This window comes from Podarcis melisellensis (genome assembly GCF_964234715.1).
Source record: "Podarcis melisellensis genome assembly, chromosome: 8".
NCBI classification, from domain to species: Eukaryota; Metazoa; Chordata; class Lepidosauria; order Squamata; family Lacertidae; genus Podarcis; species Podarcis melisellensis.
Genome location: NC_138540.1, coordinates 90,978,416 through 90,990,981, shown reverse-complemented (window position 1 = coordinate 90,990,981; position 12,566 = coordinate 90,978,416). Strand labels below are relative to the sequence as shown.

The 12,566-nt window shown below is 54.1% G+C and overlaps 1 protein-coding gene across 1 annotated transcript; it reads right to left on the bottom strand.

Annotated features, from left to right (window-relative positions):
• Window positions 1-7,165: 7,165 nt before the first annotated feature.
• On the bottom strand, window positions 7,166-11,179 carry SERTAD1 (SERTA domain containing 1). Its single transcript, XM_081922366.1, has 2 exons — window positions 11,028-11,179; window positions 7,166-8,955 (listed from the first exon to the last, which is right to left on the bottom strand). Exon 2 carries the CDS (start codon window positions 8,949-8,951, stop codon window positions 8,223-8,225), a length of 729 nt encoding a protein of 242 aa, XP_081778492.1. The 5' UTR covers window positions 8,952-8,955; window positions 11,028-11,179; the 3' UTR covers window positions 7,166-8,222.
• Window positions 11,180-12,566: the final 1,387 nt, after the last annotated feature.

Genomic DNA, 12,566 nt, shown 5'->3' with positions numbered 1-12,566 from the left:
CCTACCTCGCAGGGGTGTTGTGAGGATAAAATGGGGAGGGGGAAATAATGTATGCTGTACAAGGAGGAAAGGTGGGATATAAATGCAACATTTCATTCAATCACTCATGGAGGAGAAGGCTGCAGTGACGCTCCACTACCAGTTGCTGGCAATCCCAGGTGGGCAGGATTCTGCTTGTGGGCTTCTTCCCACTGGGGCATCTGGTGGGCTGCTGTGAGAAGAGGATAGTGGACTCCAGGGGCCTCCGGCCTGATCCACCAGCCTCTGTTTCTGTTCTTGTGTAGCATTTTACAGCCCATCTCAATTGCCAGAAATGGACATTGGCAGAACTACGGACTAGCCACAGTGCAAGATTGGATTATTTGGGAAGGGGTGGCCACTGTACGCTAGTCCCAGAATCTCTGTGACCCCCAGGGTCATCTAGGCCTTGCAATGCAGGAATCGCAGCTAGTCAGCAAGGGAACCACAGAAAAAGGTGCGTTCTGTGGAATGCAGGCCACCTTGCACCCCACGGGCTGGGCCTGGCCTCCCCACAGCAGTGATTTCTCCAGCACAAGGCACCCCCTGGACAGCTCCAGGACTTGGAGGGGGCTGAGTCCGTGTCCGCAATTGGGAGCAGAGCGCAGGAAGAGGCCCCTGGACTCTCCGGGCCAAGGGTGAAAAGTAAGCCTGTTCCCAAGATAGCACAGGGAGCCAGAGCTATATTTGAGCCCTGTTTGGACTAAGACTCCGGCGCTCCTTGCATCCGCCCACCCCCCTTTCATGGCAGCAGGTCAAGCACCAGGAGGACCCAGAATAAACACCGGATGTCCTCATCAGAGAGGGGACTTCCTTGAGGTGACGGGGAGAGCCAGGGACCACGCCCACCCGCCCCGCAGGAGAAGGCAAGAGGATCCTGCTGGATCAGGCCAATGGCCCTTCCGGTCCAGCCTCCTCTTCTCCCAGGGACCGACCAGAAGCCTCTTGTGGGAATGCACCAAGCAGGATCCGAGCACAAGAGCTGCTCTCCCCTCCTCCGGTCTCCAGCCTCTAGGATGCAGAAGCATGACAGAGCCAGTGCTTTTTTCCTAGATAAATAGGCGTCAGTACTCAACATAAAGCCCTCAATGGCCTTCTCCTCCTCCTCCATGAATTTGTTTCATCCTCTTTTAAAGCCATCCACCACGGCCTCCTCAGGCATTCATGGATTTCCATTTGCAAGGGCATCCCAGGCGCTCTCAATGCTGGGAAGCAGCAGCAGTCATGGCTTTGTGGGGTAACTTAGACCCTCCCAACATGTCTTGCAACCTTCTCTCTTCTGGTCCCAAAAGGCCTAAATCCCGCCTGCCTCATCCTGGCAACAACCCCCAAGCACATGGGTGAAAGTTTTGATCCATTTACTCTGCTTGTGATGACCTGTCCTACACAGTTTCAGAAAGCCAAGAGGCATTTGGTTCTTTCTGTTAGAAGTGTGCATGCACACAAAAGCTCATACCAATAACAAACTTAGTTGGTCTCAAAGGCGCTACCTGAAGGAATTTTTTTATTTTGTTTTGACTACGGCAGACAAGACATGGCTACCTACCTATATCTAGGAAAAGCATGACCGTCTCCCACAACGGGTGGTTATTAGCAGTGCTGGATTTATGTATAAGCTAAACAAGCTATAGCTTAGGGCCCCACTCTCTTGGGGGCCCCCCCCAAAAATAAGGAAAAAAACCTGGATGTACGTTTCCAAAATATACGATAAAAAACAAATAAAATAAAACCTACATCCAGCAACAGTGTTTTGTGTCGTGTAGGTGCCTATGATGTAAGTCATGGGCCCTGCCTGCTTGTCTGCCCCCTAAAATATCACTAACACTATTAATATACTTCAAGCCCCATGTTGGATCATAATCATAATCATAATCATAATAAATCATTGATTACTTATACCCCATCCATCTGGCTGGGCCTCCCCAGCCACTCTGGGCAGCTTCCAACAGACCATTGAAAACACAATAGAACATCAAACATTCACACGTCCCTCAAGGCGCTGCCTTCAGATTGCGCCCTGCAGGTGTTGGGCCAGATGAGCCTCCTGGTACTTGCAGCTCAGCAACTCTATGAATCTGACTTGGCCTCTACACCACTATGACCAGTGGCGTAGCGTGGGGGGTGCAGGGGGGGGGCGGTTGCACCGGGCGCAACATCTGGGGGTTAGGGTTAGGGGGCGCAAATCCACGGGTTAGGGGGCACAAATTACTTGCCTTGCCCTGGGTGCTGACAACCCACGCTACGCCACTGACTATGACGTGTGCTCGAGAGAGATGGATCATGTCCCCTTGTTCACTTGCAGAGCCCTTTGAAGAGCTAAGAAGAGCCTGCAGGATCAGGCCCCTGGCCCAGCTAGTCCCGCCTCCTGCTCTCACAGTGGCCAACCAGATACCTCCCTGGGACCCAGCAAGCTGGACCAGCTCTCAGCTGCTGCAATTCCGAGCAACTGGTCTGGGGAAGCAGGGCTGCCTCCGACTCCTGCGGGAGTGAGTTCCGTGGTTTAACTCTGCACCGCATGAAGAAGGACTTTCTTTTATCGGATGTGAAGGAAGTGATGCTCCTTCTCGGTGCTTTGTTTTCCTGGGGGGGACGCAGACTCCTAAACATTTTGTGAATCTTTGTATTTTTGTCCAAAGTATTTATGTTTCCCGATTTGAACTATAAAATGGCGGTGTGGTTTTTTTAGTCAAAATGAGAGTACCCCTAAACATTTTTATTTTTTTAGGAAAAAATGCCCTGCTCCTTCTAGTCCAGATCGAGTGCAGGCGGCCAGGGAGGGCTCAGCCCTGATCCAGGACTGCCCTCTTGTGGCTGTTCCGCAGACGCCGTTCCGGAGCTTGGCATCCCATCCCTCCGGTTTCCGCCCGCCCTGCCTCTCTCTCTGGCTGCCCTTCTGTTATTACTCCTCCATTCCTCTACTCCCGAGGAGCTCTGGAAGAAACAGGGGCCCCTCTTGCTCCTGGAAGAGGCTCTGAGCTTTTAACAGGTCCATAGCACGAAAGAAGACCATCGGAACAATACTCGAAACAAACTGATTTATTCAAAATCCAGTTGAACCTATTTACTTTAATTAATTACACCAAACGAATTGTCTTGATCTGGTGATGCCATCTTTGCAAAGTATGAGAGGCTGGGCAGAGAGGGCTCCGTTTTTGTTTTCATAGAATCATAGAATCATAGAGTTGGAAGAGACCACAAGGGCCATCGAGTCCAACCCCCTGCCAAGCAGGAAACACCATCACAGCACTCCTGACATATGGTTGTCAAGCCTCTGCTTAAAGACCTCCAAAGAAGGAGACTCCACCACACTCCTTGGCAGCAAATTCCACTGTCAAACAGCTCTTACTGTCAGGAAGTTCTTCCTAATGTTTAGGTGGAATCTTCTTTCTTGTACAGTAGTTTGGATCCATTGCTCCGTGCCCGCTTCTCTGGAGCAGCAGAAAACAACCTTTCCCCCTCCTCCATGTGACATCCTTTTATATATTTAAATCTGGCTAGCATATCACCCCTTAACCTCCTCTTCTCCAGGCTAAACATGCCCAGCTCCCTTAGCCGTTCCTCATAAGGCATCGTTTCCAGGCCTTTGACCATTTTGGTTGCCCTCCTCTGGACACGTTCCAGTTTGTCAGTGTCCTTCTTGAACTGTGGTGCCCAGAACTGGACACAGTACTCCAGGTGATGTCTGACCAGAGCAGAATACAGTGGCACTAATACTTCCCTTGATCTAGATGCTATACTCCTATTGATGCAGCCCAGAATTGCATTGGCTTTTTTAGCTGCCGCGTCACACTGTTGGCTCATGTCAAGTTTGTGGTCAACCAAGACTCCTAGATCCTTTTCAAATTGCTTTTATTTTTTATGTATGTCATTTTAAATTGTGATTGATATGAATGCTGTATTCTTAGTTTTAGATTTTATAATTTATGTGGAATTTGTTTTCCATTTGGTTGTGTACTTTTTGGTGTGTTTTATTTATTGTTTATGACTTTTGTTATGTTGGTAATTATGTAAATCTTGGCAGGTTGTAAGCCGCCTTGATGAATGAATGTACACCTCCAGCTCCCCCTCTGCCCCCCTTGCCTCTTAGCATCCCCCCAGGGAATCCCACCGCCCCCCAAGAGCCACTAGCACTCACTTTGAGAACGCCTCCCCTAGCACATTCATCTTTCAGGTGCCCCAAGGAGGGGGCGGGATGGAGCAGCAGGGGCACTGGAAAAGGGGTCTGAGAAGTTGGGCAGCCGCTGAGCCCGCTCTGCCAGGTGTATGAAGGCGCCTTCCTTTTCCTTGTTTCCAGGTCCCGCCTCCGTCCCGACGCTCTGCCTGCCTGCCCCCAAACCAGCGGGCGATTAAGGCAGGCGGAATCTAGGGCAATGGGGCAGGACCCATGGGGTGGGGGGGGGCAGATGCCAAGGGACATGAGTCAGGCCAGCAGAGTCGACGCATCATTTCCTCCCTCCGCTTCCTGCCCAGCCCCAGACTTCAAAACACCTGCCCCAGGTACGGCTCCTTGCCGTTCAGTGCTGAAGTCTCCACCTGCCACACAATCTCGAAAGGACGGGGAGCCTCATCTTCACAAACAGGCAGCTCTGTTTAGGGAAGCTTTTAAAATTTGATAAATTATTGTATTTATTATTTTGTTGGAAGCCGCCCAGAGTGGCTGGGGTATAAATAATAAATTATTAGTATTATTACCCCTTGAGAAGTGGACACTCCCCGCCCGCCCGCCCCCCACGCCAGGACTCATCTGACTGCGTGCTAAAACCCCTCGCCCAGGACAGCAGTTATGGCCCCTCCAACCCCCACCACGTCCTCTTTCCGTCCACAGAATCGGGACCTGTCCCTGGAAGGGCCGAGAGGCTTCCTCGTTCCCTGGTCTCCATCTCCCAGCGCCAGCGGGGATACGAGCGTGAAACCACCTTCAGCTGCAGCCCCATATATTGGGAGAGCCCCCCAGAGGCGCAGAGGGTAAGTGCATGGTTAGAAAGCAAAGTCTGGGGCGGAAAGAGACTTTCCCTTTCTTTGCACACCCCAGGAGTCCCTCCCTGGGGGAACCCACCAAACCCTTTGGAGGACTTCAGAAACTCCCTTATCCCCTGGCTTTTGATGGCTGATGATAATGGTTCTTAATTGCTGTGGTATTATTTCCAGCTATCGAAGGAGGAGCTCTCATGGAGGAGAGCACTACCAGTGGTTACATGGCCATGCGCTGCCTTCGTGGTCAGAGGCAGCACTTCTGAACCCGTTGCGAGAGTCAGGAGAGCTGCTCTAGTGTTCGAATCCTGCTTGCAGGTTTCCCATCATGGGAGTCTGGTCGGCCACTGTGGAAACAGGATGCTGGACTAGGTGGACCACTGACCTGATCCCACAGGCTGTTCTTATAATAATAGTTTTATTATGTATACCCCACCCATCTGGCTGGGTTTCCCCAGCTACGTTGGGCAGTTCCAAACAGAAGAATAAAAACTTCAAACATTAAAAACTTCTCTAAACAAGGCTGCCTTCAGATGTCTTCTTATGGAACCTCCAGGCCCAGAGACAGTCGATCTTGATTCGTGGTAGCATTGAGCCGCCGATAACAGGATGCAAGACTGGGGGGGGAGTGCAATTTTGAATGCAGGATAGGAATGATTAAAGAAAGAGGGTGGCATAATGGTCAGAGTGCCAGAGTAGCAGAACCTGGGAGACAAGGGTTTGAATCTCACTGGGTGACCTTGGGCCAGGTGCTGTGTCACAGCCACACCTACCTCCCAGGGCTGTTTTGGGGGGTTAAATGAGGAGGGGGAAAGCCACATGTCCCCCCCTTAAGTCCCTTGGAGAAAAAAGTGGGATAGAAATGCAACAGACACAATGATACACAAAACATAAAATGCTGACTGTGAATTCCTGCCGCCTGCATTACACCAGCCCAGGCAAAAAATGAAGAGCACCCCACAGGCTTGCGTTTGGCCCCATAAGGAGATTCCCTGGATGCAGAGAGCACAAGGAGGGGGCTTCTCTGGGCTGAATCACGCATTTCCCCCTCACCTTGATGAGCAAATGGCGGTGGTTGTCTAACGAACCAGGACTTCTGTGCTCAACGTGGTCTCTGCCTGCTTGCAAGGCACTTTCCCACAGACACAAATCAGCGGTGTTGTGTGTGTTGCCTACAAATGGGCCAGGCGTGTGCCTTTGAGGGCCCCCTTCCCCAAAACCGCTCAGGGCTCTTTTGGAAAAAGACATTTAGTATGATGGGAGAAGGAGCTAAAGTTCTCTTTACCCAGCTTTTGCCTCACCCCCCATGCCAACTGAACAGAGCCTCCACATACAGGGGTGATATACCTGCAAGTGCCAGACGTTGCGGGCAAATGCTGTGTTTGTAGCCTTGGTTGAGTGGGGGCTTCCTGGTGGCAGCTGGCTGGCAATGGTGCAAAAGACATATGGGGGGGGGGAGTTGGCACTGAGCTTGGTCTGACCCAGCAGGGATTTTCTGACATTATTAAATTTAAATCAGTATCAATGTGGTTTGAAATATGCCACCTACCTGCATCCTGCCACTGTGGTTTCCCGTCTGCTAGTTGCGCCCCTCCCCTTCAACCAGTGGCTTTCAGGGGATAGATCTAGTCTGAAAGACTTACGAGAATCACATGATAGTCAAGTAATTCTGGAGCAAATTTCCAATCAGCTGTCCCCCCCCCCCATCAAAGGATAGCCAGCACACCCCACCCAGTTTTCTTGCCAGACCACGAATGAAGGCAACACCTTGGGATCTTCACTGCTCAGATGTAGCACCTCTGCCCCTGAGCCATGAAGGAGACAGCAAGCTGCAATTCCTGCATTGCAGGGGGTTGGACTAGATGACCCTCAGACCCCTTCCAGCTGCCCCATGGAAGATGGAGCCGGCTTGTTTTCTGCTGCCCGAGGGCGGGACAGGAGCCAACGGCTTCCAATTGCAATAAAGGAGATTCCAGCTGAACATTAGGAAGCCCTTTCTGGAGGTCTCCCTTGGAAGGCGCTGGCCTTTCCTTCATAGGAGTCTTCCAAGCAGAGGCTGGAGGACCACTGGTCAGGGATTGCAGGGGGTTAGACTGGATGACCCCCAGGGGTCCCTTCCTTCTACGGCTCTACCTTTTCAGGTCCCCCAAGTGAAACGCACACACACAGAGAAAGATAAATTTGGTCATTTAAAAAGTGATATGACACATAAACAGTACATGGGACTGCCAAGCTCAAGTCCTCGGCACTCAGACAATAAATTACCCTCCCAGACTCACAACCGTTTGCCGCTGAGGGCAGCTCTCAATACACCAGACATGCAAGGGAGCACCTGCTCCTGCTTTCTTGCCCTTGCCACCCAGAGGAGTCAGCCAGGGTGGAGGAGGAAATGGAGAAGGCGGGGCCAGCTCAGCAAACAGGCCCTTCAGGACGACCGAGACTCAGGTGCTGCTTCTTTGCAAACAAGTCGGTCAACACCTCAGTCAAAATATGGCCCATTGGGGGTTTTTTTGGGGGGGTAGCTCCCCACAAATGGAAAATCCCACCCCCCTGCCCCTGGGAAGCAGCAGAGCCATTCCTGCCTTAAAAAGCTGTTGCAGAACCTTGTCGTATCAGATACAGTGGGACATCAGTTTCCGAACTTAATCCATTCCGGAAGTTTGTTCTTAAACTGAAACCGTTCTTAAACCGAGGCGCACTTTGCCTAATGAGGCCTCCTGCCTCCAGTGCCCTTCCACCATTCAGATTCCATTCTTAGACCAAGGTAAAGTTTGCAAACCGAGACACTACTTCCAGTTTTGTGGAGTTTGTAAACCAAATTGTTCGTAAACAGGACTGTTCTTAAACCGAGGTACCACTGTAATCTGTTTGAGCCTCTCGAAGGTGCCCAGATTCTCACGGAAAGCAGGACTCTGACCTCCAGGAATGTCAAGGGGGCCGGAGAGCCCCTTCCTTTGTGGGATTATCTCATACAGGAAGTTGAGGAAACAGCTTCTCGGAAGATGTAAATGGGGCCGTTTTGCATCTTCACGCAAGGCTCTGGCTGTTTCAATGCAGTCAGCATAGGTCTACTTGGAGGAAAACTCTTGAGCTGAATACAGCCTGGTGCTAACTGCAACGCCCCCACTTCGCTCCGTTGCCCACTCACGACCCACCCACCAGAGGTGCCTCCATCCCAAGGTGAAACTCGGCTCCTACAGGAACGTCCACTCCCCCCTTCCCCCCCGCCCAGGTCACAGCTCCTGAGCCTCCACCAGCATGTCCATGAGATAATCGAGGTCCGCCAAGCCTGGCCGCTCGTCCTCCGAGCTGGGAAAGGCCTCCTTGAAGCTGGGGAGACTGGTGGGCGACCAGAGCTCACAGTCATACATGGAGGTGTCAATGTCTTCAAAGATGCCCTCCAGGCCGTCCTCCAGGAGGTAGGTGCTGGGGCCCAGGGTGTCCAGCGGGGCAGAGGAGCACGGCTGCAAAGTCCGTTCCGGCTCCGAGCAGAGCGGGGGGCCCTCGGGCTGAGCGGCGGAGGGGTGCACGGCGTCCCCAAACCCTTCCAGGCCGCTGAGGTCCTCCAGGATGGTGGAGAAGACTGAGAGGTCCATGCTGGAGAGGAGCAGCTCGTCCGCGTGGGGGGTGAGAGAAGGCGGGGGCGGAGGCAGCCTCCTGCCAGGGTCCTGGAGGGCACAGGGCAGGGCGCCCCCAGAGCTCTCCCTGCAGACGGAGCTGCCAGCGGGGGCCGCAGGAGGGTCCGGCTGCTGGAAGAGGGCCCCCGCGGCCGGCTGCATCTCATCCTGGATGCGCCGCAGGGTGTTTGCCACAAGCACCAGGTGCCGCAGGTTGGGCTCGACGTGCTGGAGGCTCTGGTGCAGCTTGGAGACCGAGAGGCTGAAGAGGGAGCTGGTGGGGGCCGTGGAGGGGGCGCCCTCGTCCCCCTCGATCCGCTTCCGCTTTGTGCCCTTGGCCAGCATCTTTCTGGGGAAGGGAAGAGAAGAGGGGGTCAGGGGGACTCTGTAGGGAATACGCGAGGCCCAAGCAGCCCAAGGCAGCAGCTGGCACAGTCACCCCAGGGTGGCAGCAGCAGCAGCAGCAGCCCCTCCCCTTGAAACCCTGCCCACCTGGGGAGGGAGGCCCTGTCCCTTCCAGTGCAAAGCCTTCCCCCCCCCACACACACACCAGGCAAAAACTGGAGCAGGAGGAGCCTCACTAGAGAGGCGCCCAGACTCTAGGCCAGTGGTTCCCAATTTTGTTTGGAGAGGGGTCCTGCCCCATTGGTTTGATGAACCCACCCCCAGTGCCCCTACCCTCTCAGAAGCATGAGCCAGAAGAGAGGTTTGCACCAAGGAAGATAATAAATAACACAATAGAAGTCAAAGCAGTAACAATCAATTGCACGTCTATTCAGAAACTGAAACTATTTAGCAACAGCCTTTCTCAAGTTTGGGTCCCCAGCTGTTGCTGGACTACAACTCCCATCATTCCCAGCTATCAGGATCCATGGTCAGGGATGATGGGAGTTGTAGCCCAAAAATGGCGGGTATAATGGATTCAGCAAAACCAGTGAACTGGGTCCAGCGATGGCAGAGTCTGTTACCCCTCCAGTGCCCCCCGCCACCCTCTTAACTCCCACTGCAGAGGCCACTTTGAGAGCCTTGTCCAGATCAGCCTTTGCTAGCCAGTGCCTTCCTGATGCTCTGGACTACAACTCCCATCAGCCCCCACCAGCCCAGCAGCATGACAGAGGGGCTGATGGGTAGGAAAAGTATCTGGAGGATCCCAGGGCTCTGGGGAGAGTCCTGCATACCCCATATTCCAGCTGTAGTCCATATCACTGCATTTTTTACAGGGCTGGTTTTTTGAAAATGTCATTTATTGTTTACGTATCTGTACCAATCTAGAATTTTTAAAAATAAAATGTCTGTGTGAGATGCTTCAAGAGGCCTGAAAAGCGGGGATTAAATTAGGAAATGAAATAATTAAACACACACACACACACACACCCCAGCTGTGAGGCTATTTGGAAGCTGGTTGTTGATTTTGCCTGCCCGCCCCCCTAAAACAACAGCAGTGCAAGAGTTTGGATTTGATATCCTGCCTTTCACTCCCTTTAAGGAGTCTCAAAGCGGATCACATTCTCCTTTCCCTTCCCCCCCCCCACAACAAACACTCTGTGGGGTGAGTGGGGCTGAGAGACTTCAGAGAAGTGGGACTGGCCCAAGGTCACCCAGCAGCTGCAGGTGGAGGAGCGGAGACGCGAACCCGGTTCCCCAGATTACGAGTCTTATCCCTCTTCACCACTGCACCCCACTGGCAACACTATTTTTGGTTTCGGCGTGAAAATATCCAAGGCTCTGATTCAAAGAAGCGCCGCGCCCCGCCCCCTTCGCAGTTTATGGGGTGGATCCGATGCTAGCCCTACTCAGAGGAGACCCACTGACGTTTAATGAAGACGGCCAAGTGAGGTCCGGTAACGTCAACGGGGCTACTCTGGAGTAAAGCTTACATACGACGCCCATTAAGAAGAAAGGTCTGAGTGAAGCTGTGAGCCGGGCAGGATCTCCAGCTTGCCAGGAGGGTCGGATCCTTCCCCGCAGTTGCGGTGGGGGCGGGGTTGGCGGGGGGATCCTCCTCCCGCGGCCGGGATGGGTGGGGGTCGCGGCGCCCAGGCCCCACCCGGCAGGGCTTCCGTTCTGGATCCGGCCGCTCGGCACGCTGCGCTCCGCCCAGCTGGGCTCCGGGATCCAGCTGCCCCGGAGGAGGGCGAGATCCGGAGCCCCTTCCCCCCGCTCTTGGAGATCCCTCCTCCCAAGCAACCGCCCCCCCCCCCAACTCTCTGGGGCGGGATCGGGCAATTCTCGCCCGGCCCCCGCATTTTGGGAAGCCCCCGCGGGTGTCCGTCCGGGCGGGGGCGCGCGCAGCTTCCTCCCCGTCGCGGGAGCGGAGAGTGACTCATGGCGAGGCGGCGGGCGGCGCAGTCCCAGGATCCAGCCGGGATCCTCCGGCGCGGCGGCCCCGCGAGGGACCCCCGAGACCCCCGATTTACATACCCGGCTCTTCAGGGGCCAATCAGCGGGGTCTGGAACGCGGCGCGCAGCCAATCAGGCGCCAGCATGCTTCCCCTCCGCGCTCCGGGCTGGAATCCCGCCGCCGCTGCCGGGAGGGAAGGAGACGTTCGCCCTGCGGGGGCGGAGGCGCCGGCGCCGGCCAATGGCAGAGCACGCCAGGCCGCCTCATCTGCATACAAGGGGGCGGCGCCGGGAGGACTCATCGTTGCGGGGAAGGAAGGGGCGGGGCGGGATGGAACAAACAAGCCGGAGTCCCCGCCCCCCTGCGCTGATTGGCTGCGGCGCGGAGGAGCCGCTCCGCAGTCGCTCCGGATGCGAGGCGTTCAGACGAGCGCGGAGAGGAAGGGGCGGGAAGCAGCTTTTGAAACGGCGGCCGAAATGTCCCCTCCTCATTTTTCCCTTAAAAGATAAAGCTATAAAATTATCCCTTTGTAGAACCATGTGAAGGATCTTGTTTGACAGTCAAGGCGAGAATAAATTTTATGAACTCAATATTTCCAGCTTAAAAATAGCGCCTCCCCCCCCCCCCGGCGGCAGCTGTGGCTGTAAAGGAAAGCTCTGACCATGGTCCGCTACTCACTTGATCCGGAGAACCCCGCAAAGTCATGCAAGTCAAGGGGGTCCAAACACGTGAGGCTGCCCGGGCTGCCAGGCCATGCAAGCACTTGAAGGATGTGACCCTCGCAAAGCAGTGTGTTCCCTTCCGTGGGTACAGTGTGCCGGGCCAAGCAGTGGGCGTCGGACAAAAGAGAGTGCCGAGTTCCTCCTGCACATGCTTACAAGAGCAATGCTGAACTCAAGGGTCTGGGAGCAGCTCTCCTGACTGTAACTGAGCACATTCACAGAGAAGGACCTAAGCCAGAAGAGGAAGTCGCTCTAAAGAAGAAGAAACCGAAGAAGCAGAAGCTGATGGCTCAGGAATAAACATCTATTCAGTTCACAAATAAAAAAACAAATTTTAAGTTTAATAATAAAAAATAGTGCCCCCAAACCAAGAATGAATTGGAACGCAAAGCAAAGTGAGGAGTTATGGAAAGAAGCGCCAACTGTGCCCCAAAATCCCTTAAAAGCTCTAAACTGCAACTAAAAGCAACTCTGAACACGCCTGGAAGAAACTCTGCACATGCCTCGAGGCACCCTAAAGGAAACCCAGACTGTGGAGCAGCGCCAAGCCGCCAAGCCAAGGACACCTCTTGTCCTTGAACAAATCCAACCTTCTCTTCCAGGGGCAGGGAGCCCCCAAGGTCCTCCAGACGGCCCTGCAGCTGTGCTCCACCTCCCATCAGCTCCTTAGGACCTACTGAAGATTGAGCGACCCAAAGGGTTTGGTTATGACCTTTTTGTGGGTTTGAAAGAGCTCCGGGCATACCGGCTGCCCACTTCCTTTTTAGTCCGGGGGGCTGGACTAGATGACTCTTGGGGGACCCCTTCCAACTCTACAATTCTGTGGCTGGGGCCAAGATCTGCCATGGGGTTTTCCAGCTGAGAAGGGGTGCCGCAGACTGAACTCCCACCTCCCAA

Bases quoted from the DNA above. Each gene is read 5' to 3' on its own strand.
- SERTAD1 (XM_081922366.1), bottom strand. From the start codon at position 8,951: ATGCTGGCCAAGGGCACAAAGCGGAAGCGGATCGAGGGGGACGAGGGC.